We start from the raw sequence: 9,952 nt of genomic DNA on the forward strand, positions 1-9,952 counted from the left end.
TGCAGTCTTTTATTCACAGTACTGTTTGGCAAAATATCAATTCTTGATGGCGCGTACTGGCGATCAAATCGTTAGCTGCTTGATCCACCGATGGTGCGTGCTGTTGGAAGAGAAACACTTGCTGTTTGATGCGTTTGCCTGAGGAATGAAAGATATATCGAGCATTAGAATGGTGAACAAAACTAGTACTATTTAAAACTTACCATTCACGAAGATGTTTTAAATTCTTTAAATTTTTAATTTAAACTCTGTATGCCCTATCCATCTGCTTTGATCTGTTATCAGAAGCTTTGGTGATGAAATAGCTACGAAAATAATAGAAGATTAAACAAACATTAAAAGCAGTACGATTGTTAGAACATAAACATAATTTGGAAGATTCTTCTTCTAATGCATGCACTTACCCGTAGATCCCCAAGTGCCACAAATCCAGTAAACGACAACTAAACGGCTTCTAAACGACTCAAGCTCTCTACCTAAACGGAATATAGAAAGACTTCGTTTAGCAGGCGGCAAACGACTCATGCATTCTAAAAATAGCAAAAAAGCTGGTGGCGCTATCTGTGGGTGGGATACCAACCAGTTGAGAGCTTCATCACTTGAAGGAGAGCTTTCTCATTTCCTCTGTACTGTTGTATGGTTTCGCATTGAAGTTATGCATCGCTAGAACTAGAACGGCGATACGATTGTTTAAATACTAAACTCCAACGGAAACCACCAGCTCTGAGGCGAATGAGATTTGAGTAATGGTCGTTGGTGTTGATACCCACGAATCTGACCACACGACCATTCAAATAGATTTTTGCTCAGAAAGTTAGAAGGCTATATAGGTCATGATAAGATGAAACTTGTCGAAACACATTGCAAGAAAAGGATAGCAATATAATGATGAGTTGTAATACGCCATCTCTTGATCAAACCAATGAAGTTGTGGAGCTTTCATTTTTTTCTATGGATATTCAATTTTCCAGTCGTTTAAGCTTAATCTGTGGCGCTTGGGTCATGTAACAAAACAAACTGCATTTACGCCTGCGTTGACATTTTTTACGATTAACTTTTATCACTTTTCTATTATCATTTCATAATTTTCTCTGCATCTTCCGGCACCGATCCTTCCAAAATGAAATTTGCATTCGTTCTGGCAATGAGTTTCGAACGATCACAACACAGCGCCGGAGTGAAGAACACAAAATAAATGGCACTATGTACAAGTGTTGATCATATGGTCAAAATAGAGTATAATGTAATTTATTTTATCTCAAATGAATTGATTTTATTCTGATTTAAATTTCAACTATTGTTATCAGCCTAGTTGTTAATGTTTAAAATTTTGATGAAGTGAAAACATCATTACCAGATAAATGAAACGATAATCGACGCATTTTGACCATATCGAATTATGATCGTCTTTACACATAGTGTCATCTCTTGCGCTTCAGGGTCTCACGCTCAGAGCAAAACTTCTCCCATCTTCGCAACGGTGGGTGCGTTCAGCTGTGGAGGGCTGGAGGAGTGCGAGTGTGTGTTTCATGCACACAGCGAAATTTTGGTCAACACCTCGATGGTGGGAGCGTTTTTCCATGGGATGGGGTAATGGAGTGCGAGTGTGTCGCAAGATTCCTTTAAAACTAGGGTCAGGGGTAGCGAGAGGCATCAAAATGAGTTACTCTTTGCCAAGCGGGTATACCTTAAGATTTCGAGCAGATGATACGATTCGCAATCCTCGCAATGGTTGACGGGCCGTCAAACATTGCGAGGGTTGCAAGTGGTATCATATGCTCGAAATCTTTAGATATTTTATTAAGTATTTTTTTGCTGTGTTATTTGTCGAAAAGACCACTATTTACATTTTTGTGGATTTTTTCAAAATAAATTCTCAAAATTTAGGTGTTTAGTAAGCTATAATTGGCAATGTTATACCTGCTCTCTATAATTGTGGGATGCTATAATTATAACTGCTAAAACTAGCAGCGAAAAAACTGCCTAGGCTCGCAAGCACTTTAATGCGAGGGCTCTGGGGCGGTGAACTTGTATGGCGTGCGAGCCCTCGCACGCCCTCGCAAATCACTGTCAATTGCATGTCGGGTAGTTTTAGCATTTATAATTATAGCACCCCGAAAACAGGTATAACAGTGCAAATTGTAGCATACTAAACACCTGAATTATGTCATTTTATTTTAAAAATTCCACAAAAATTTAAATAGTGATCTTTTCGACAAATACTACCGCAAAATATTAATCCATTAATAAAAATCAAATCTTATTTAAAACACCTTGAGATTTCGAGCAGATGATGAATCGCAACCTTCGCCATTTTTAACGGGATACTAAACACCTTTGACAATTTTGACATTTAACATAATTTTACCGTAGCAATAGACGATGCGCAATCTCAGATTGCGCATATATTTATCTGTCAAACGGGTCGGTTTGATATATTTATCTGTCAAAAAATATATATATATCTCGGACATATAATCTTGAAAATTTATGCGCAATCTTGGCGCAATCTGAAAATGTATGGAAATGACGTTTATAGCTCAGGGTTGGCTACGCGAAATGACTTATGTTTTGATAAAACGAATATATGCGCAATCTGAGATTGCGCATCGTGTATTAATACGGTTATATCTAAAATAGATACTCTCTTTGGACAGCGAGGCTTTTGAATGCTTGTTTGTACACGCAGGTTTGGATTCCTGTGGTTTGCTTGATATTGATGCTTCAGCCGTTTTTTTCATCGATCTAGATCGACCACTACTGCGAGAGCGAATCTCGATGAAAGCGAACGTCGCCAATGTCGTTCTCTTCGGTTTGAGATAATTCTTCCAGTGAAGAGTGTTTCGGGCGGTTCGTCCGCCACAACGTCAGGATGTGGTACGGCCAAGCTACACGTACCGGACGACATCGGACGATGCCATAAATCCGTTAACGCCAACTGGCAGATCCCATACAAAATCGGCCCGCTGTGATCCGACACGGCCCGGCCCGACGCGAATCTCTTGTCTGCGGTCCTACGTTTTATAGCATGGTCCGATGTCGTTCGGTACTTGTAGCTTGGCCGGTACAGGTACAGGAAAATGAGCCGGGCATTGAGCGGACACTGGTACAGGCACGTTTCTGTAAAGCGGGCAGAGTGAAATAAACCTTAGGCTCGGGTCTATATGTCGTGGCAACATTTGTTCAATGACAACACATAATGATTTTTCTGTTTATTTCAAAAATTGTGCACGTATTTCCACACAAAAACATTTTAAAATTAAGTTGAAATTATGTTTTATCCGTTTTGATATGGAAACAAGTACGAAAATGTTCCTGCAACACATAAACATGAAACAAATCGATTTGTTTCTCTTGCAACAAAAATGTTCCCGCAACATAAGTTTGACAGTTCGTCCATACGATTTGGCAACAAATGTTCCCGCAACATTTTCATAGACCCGGGCCTTAGTGAATCCTGTTTACGGCCAAGCTACACGTACCGGACGACATCGGACGATGCCATAAATCCGTTAAAGTCAACTGTCAAATCCCATACAAAATCGGCCCGCTGTGATCCGACATGGCCCGGCCCGACGCAAATCTCTTGTCTGCGGTCCTACGTTTTATGGCATCATCCGATGTCGTCCGGTACGTGTAGCTTGGCCGTTAGACTTCACGTGGTCGATTGTTGAATTTTACCTCGTGTAGGTTACCGGAAATGAAACCTGGAAGTCTGGCAAAGGTTGATCCAATTTGATTAGCATCCGGAGATCCTTGAATAGGGACTGCTCCGTGCGACAATCTGATGAGCAACGGCTACGTGCGCTGGCAGGCTACTCATTTACTCTTATTTTTTACACTTTTAATTTTACATCATGACATCACATTTTACATCATAACATCAAATTGTTCTACCACAATTATTCAATTAGATATATTGATTTAAACATTTTCTGATCCGTGTTCTCATTGCCGAAAATAGGAACATAGCCTGCCGAAAGTAGCAACAAAACCGCTGTTTGTTTTTTATATGTCATAAAAAAATGCCTTTGAAATTTTATATTAAAAAAGCATAACGTGGGGAATGGTAGGTAAAGACGGACAGCTTAAGGAAAATGTTAAAAATTTTGGAATATATTAACACAGCGACCATGAAAATGTGTCTTTATATTAAACTTTTTAAATCTTAAACTCGTGTATTATTAGAAAATGTGTTAAAACTTATAAATTTCTATCGCTTTTCATGTTTTTTCATGAAATAAAGCATGTTTTTGTTACTGCAATTTTGAAAGCCTGATATTGGAAAGATAGACACCATGAAGGTTAACACTTGTACAATACGGTGGAAATTGAAGAGGTTTATAATATTTTAACATACCCCATTAATATCCACTTCCTGGTATGTACATAAACCAATTCTTGGTCAATTGAAAGGACGGTTCATTCAGCCATTAATTTAGGAATTGTAAGCGCCACTTTTAACATCACGAAGAATGCAGAATCTAAAGCATTATTGAAATATCGAGCACTAACATCTGACGTTGCACCAGCTCAGAGAAAAACAGTTTAAAATTTCTCTTTAAGAAATTAAACCGCGAAAATTCTACGATGTTTGAGGGATTTGTTAATAGGTGCAGCCATTTTTTCAATTGAAGATAAACTTACTTATCTGGCGCTACAACCGCTTTGCGGTCTTGGTCTGCCTCAGAAGTGTTCGAAACCGCTCACGGTCTCGCGCCTTCGTCTGCCAGTCCGTTATGTCGAACTTAATGGCGGACGCCTCCACGCCATCTTGCCACCTCAATTTGGAGCTACCACGCCGCTATTGAAGATAAATACCTTTTGATATTTGTAATCTCATAGTATCTCTCATCTATTCATGAACGAATTCATATCAGTTCTCCCTTTTTCGTGGATTAAAGTTGTCAAAGTTGTGATAAGATATTGGTTTTTTTTAAGTGTCTCAGCAGCGTCGAACGAATAATAGCATAACGCATGACTGCTATTTTGACCGGTGTTAAGGAAAATGTAAAAAATCTTGGAATATATTAATACAGGGACCATAAAAATGTGCACACATTATCTTAAACTCGTGTTTTATCAGAAAATGTGTTGAAACTTTTAAATTTCTATCGCTTTTCATGTTTTTTCGTGAAATAAAAACATGTTTTTTTTACTGCAATTTTGAATGCCTGATATTGAAAAAATGAACAACATGAAGGGTAAGATAGACACTTGTACAATACGTTGGAAATTGAAGAGGTTTATAATATTTTAACAAATCCCATTAATTTCCACTTCCTGGTATGTACATAAACCAATTGTTGGCCAATAGAAACGACGGTTCATTCATTTCAATACTTTGTCCAGTCGCTGGAAGGTTTATATATTTGAAAAATACATATTAACGATGTTTGATGAAATAGATTAATTACCAATTGTCTTATATCAATTAAGTAAAGTAAATAAAAAAATTGGGAGTCCACCTTTCCCTACGACAGTGTATCCGTCTTTCCGCTTTGGTGTCAGGATTCATAAACTCAGGATTATTAAACTATCGATTAAACTAAATAAAATCACTCTTACATAAGCCACATAAAAATTGTAATTGTTTGAGCTGTTTTTGCGAGCTGCTGCACTTGCTTACTTACTTGTTCGGCGCTACAACAGCTTTGCGGTCTTAGCCTGCCCCAGGAGATTCTGAAACCGGTCACGGTCTCTAGCCTCACTAGCATGCCCAACACTGGTACAGTTACCTTATTCCTCAAGTAACTTTCTCAAATTCAACTTCCTCAATAATAATAGCCGGCATCGCGAATAAATGAATACATTTTAACAGTCGTTTAAAGTTCATTTTGGTTTAACCGAGTTCATTTGTTGTTCATTCCTGTTAAAATAAACGACCGTCAAAACAGTTAACGACTGCTCGATATCGCATATAGGCAAACACGGGGAAAAAATCGAGCAGTATAATTAAACGACTGTTAATTTGCATCGCATACGCTCTTGACAGTCGTTTGTTTAACGACGGCATAGGACCAGTCGTTAAAATTAACAAATGAACTCAATGCGATCGCGATGCCAAATTCTAGCAATTTTTAACGACTTTGGTTAATTTTTAACGACTGTTAATTTTAAACCATTTCTTTCGCGATGCCAGCTAATGTCTGTTTCAGCTTTTGTTGACATCTGCTATCATACTGCTAACACTTATTTGCGCAATGTTTCTTTACCTTGCGATAGAAGCACCCATCGTGCAAATCGGAAACAAATATATTACTTCACTATCAGCAAATAATACTAGTTCAAAGAATGGTAAGATATAAAATATTTCATGTGACATAGACTCATAACTTTTTACTAATTATTGTTTTATTGCATTGTGCATTCAACAGTAATCGAGATAAAGCAAATCAAACAACTCTAAACAGGAAATAAAATGTAAAAATGAGTGCAGTATCGCAATATAGATATCTGATACGAGCAAAATCACTTTTTACTAAATATTACAATACTGCAGTATGAACAATCATAATACATTCTATCGACAGAACATATCAGAGACTAAATAAACGACATAGGTGGAGACTCCAACGCTATGCAACAACTCTGGATTATTAACGATTTTGGGGTCTTGTTCCACGAAATATTACGATTCAAATCGATTTTACGAGACGCTTAAGGTGATATATGAGCTCCATCGCATGTTATTTTATCGGTCGTGTTGTTACATTTACAATGCAATTTATGGACGATCCTTATATTTTAACGATAAAATAATTGAAATGATCCTTACAAAATCTACGTTATCAGTTTTACAAATAAACTCGTATTATTATTTTTTTTTTGTTTACGGAATCGATTATTTTCATATTCCCTCGTACGACAATATCACACGCTCCCCGACAAACATTGCGAGGGTTGCAAGTGGTATCATCTGCTCGAAATCTTAAGATATTTTAAAAATATTTTAAAATATTAATTTTAAATTCATTAATTATTGTATTGCTGTGATATTTGTCGAAAAGATCACTATTTAAATTTTTGTGGGTTTTTTCAAAATAAAATATCAAAATTTAGGTGTTTAGTAAGCTATAATTTGCAATGTTATACCTGCTCTCTATAATTGTGGGGTGCTATAATTATTACTGCTAAAACTAGCGGCGAAAAAACTGCCTAGGCTCGCAACCTCTTTAATGCGAGGGCTCTGGGACGGTGAGCTCATATGACGTGCGAGCCCTCGCGCGCCCTCGCAAATCGCTGTCAATTGCATGGCGGGTATTTAAATTTTTGTAGATTTTTTCAAAATAAAATTTGGTGTTTAGTAAGCTATAATTTGCAATGTTATACCTGCTTTCGGGGTGCTATAATTATAACTGCTAAAACTGGCGGCGAAAAACTGCCTAGGCTCGCAAGCTCTTTAATGCGACCTCGCTTATCGCACCCGTCATGCAATTGACAGCGATTTGCGAGGGCGCGCGAGGGCTCGCACGCCATACAAGTTCACCGTCCCAGAGCCCTCGCATTAAAGAGCTTGCGATCCTAGGCAGTTTTTTCGCCGCTAGTTTTAGCAGTTATTATTATAGCACCCCGAGAGCAGGTATAACATTGCAAATTATAGCTTACTAAACACCTAATTTTATTTTGAAAAAATCCACAAAAATTTAAATAGCTATCTTTTCGACAAATAACACAACAAAACAAGAATTAATGAATAAAAACTAAATATTTTAAAATATTTTAGAAATATCTTAAGATTTCGAGCAGATGATACCACTTGCAACCCTCGCAATGTTTGACGGGAGGTTACGATACCGTCAGCGATAGGGAGCCCCGTAGGAAAAGAGACAGGGAAAGAAGGGAAACGACCTTTCTTGGGGATTAAGACGAGAGAAATTGTGTCTTCGGGAGAAAGTAGAAAGGTATAAAAGGGAGGGCCGCGGAGAACATAACCCAGGTGACAACTTTTCTACATTTTTAGCTTAAACTCCTCGTGAACAGCTCGATTTAACCCATTGCCTTATATGAACGCTTGAAAACATGGGTGTGTGAGTGAACAACGATGTGTTGAAGCGTTGAAGTTTATGTCAGAACTTCGGTAGAAGCCGGACAAACAAGAAGCTTGCAGTTTCGTCCTCGGTGTTCAACAGCCAAAACACTGAGTAAAAAGAAATAAACGATCTATCCAGGAGCATCAGAATAGCGGAGAAGCGCAGGGAAAATAACAAAACAACGTGAAAGAGTGTTTTATAATAAACTTGTTGTTTAATATGGATTGAAAAGTACGCATGTTTTGTTTTGGGCCGGTAGCTTGTGCACAACGTGATGACAATTCTCAAAATGGCACCAGAAAAAATGCTTCACACTGACGTTTCAACTGTTATAATAAGCTTAAACTCTGCAATATCGCTTGCTCTTTAAGCCAATTTTAAGCCTGCTGTTTAAGCTTCCAGCAACTCGAAAAACGCTATCAATCTGCTCGAAAATGTCACTTGGGAAGTCTCTTTGGAACCAATACGGATTTTTTTGTAGCATCACGAGTAATACACGAGGTAAGTTATAAGAAACCACGCAGTATTTAAATCACAAACATTCGAACGAACAATATTCCAGTTGCGGGAAGCAACATTTTACAAAAAAATCCAATTTTAATTGGAAGTTCGCGAAAGTGCGTCAAAAGTTTGCGCTTGAGGAAAGCGCTCGGCGTGATACGAAAAGGTGAACGACCTGCTGTGTTAACAGAATGGCTGACCCCGTGTGTGCAGTTTGCAATGGAGCGGATTTAACCTACAGTGTGGTGTGCAGCCGTTGCACTCGAGCATTTCATCTACAGTGCACTAACGTGGATGACTCAACGGGAGGTCAGTTAGAGCAAGTTGCAGTATCTCAACAGATCTTGCGAGCTGCTGAAAAAGGCCGGTGTAGGTCACCAAAGTGCAGCACCTCCTGTGTCAATGGGAAGTCAGCAAATTACCGCAGGAGAAGCCGGCCCAAGTGCCTAAATACACCTGAGACAAGTAGCATGTAGTGTCGTGCTGTTAGAGCCGGGCGCAGTATTTCGCCCACTTATGCCGATCCATCATGCTCGTCCGGTCAGTATCAATTTGGAGAATCAATGTACCTCTTCGAGAACAGCTGATTTACCGATCGACTATTCCGTTAATGAAGACACCCTGAGGAAACTTAACAGACGCTTCAACCAAGTATTGGACGGTATAGATACACTGCAACCAAGATCCAGACAGGAAGTGGAATACAGGCGCATTGAGAGACTAATGGAAGCGGTGTTAGAACGACTCAGCGACGAACCAGATGGAGGCCGACGCCGTGCCAGTCTGTATCATCCTAGTTTTACTATTTACGAAGATCAAGAGCAGACACACGACCTACTCCGCAGCCAGAAATCCGCGCGACAAGCCGTAAGCGCGGATCTACCAGAGTTTGACCGAAATCCCGAAGACTGGTCCCACTTTGAAGCACGTTTCGAGGAAACTACAGAACTATGCGGCTATTCTGACGGAGAAAATGTAGCACGTCTGCGCTAAGGGAAAGGTGCTGAAAGCGGTGCAAAGCAGATTGAGAAGGGGAGAGCACCTTTCGGAGATCATGGATACACTACGGAACAGATTCAGGCGTCCGATGACAGTAGTGACTACGCTCCTCGAGCCAATACGACGCCAACCCGTCCCTAAACATGATCGCCTTGAAAATCTAATCGATTTCTCTCTTTCAGTTGAAGAGATTTGCGCCACAGTGAGGACGAGTGGGGTCAAAACTAGTTATGATGGCCCGATATTACAGGAGCTTGTGGAACGTTTGCTTCCGACAGTGATGCTGCTATGGGGTATGCATTGTCGAACTTTACCAGCTGTAACCCTGCTGGAGTTCTGAAAATTGATAGTGAGGTTAAAGGAATCGGTTCTGTACGTGAAACCATTGAAATACGAACCACAAGTGCGACACTACGTTA

General features: G+C 39.3%; 1 protein-coding gene across 4 annotated transcripts in view; it reads left to right on the top strand.

Annotated features, from left to right (window-relative positions):
- Positions 1-8,267, top strand: part of LOC120953212 (O-acyltransferase like protein-like) — a 60,360-nt gene extending 52,093 nt beyond the window's left edge. For all 4 annotated transcript variants that reach the window (XM_040372969.2, XM_040372971.2, XM_040372970.2 and 1 more), the window contains 2 exons: positions 6,159-6,297; positions 6,378-8,267. In XM_040372969.2, coding sequence (XP_040228903.1) covers positions 6,159-6,297; positions 6,378-6,409 — 171 coding nt within the window. In that variant the 3' untranslated portion in view covers positions 6,410-8,267. The remainder of the gene's footprint in view (positions 1-6,158; positions 6,298-6,377) is intronic.
- Positions 8,268-9,952: the final 1,685 nt, after the last annotated feature.

The sequence above is a fragment of the Anopheles coluzzii genome, chromosome 2 (assembly GCF_943734685.1).
Source record: "Anopheles coluzzii chromosome 2, AcolN3, whole genome shotgun sequence".
Classification (NCBI taxonomy): domain Eukaryota; kingdom Metazoa; phylum Arthropoda; class Insecta; order Diptera; family Culicidae; genus Anopheles; species Anopheles coluzzii.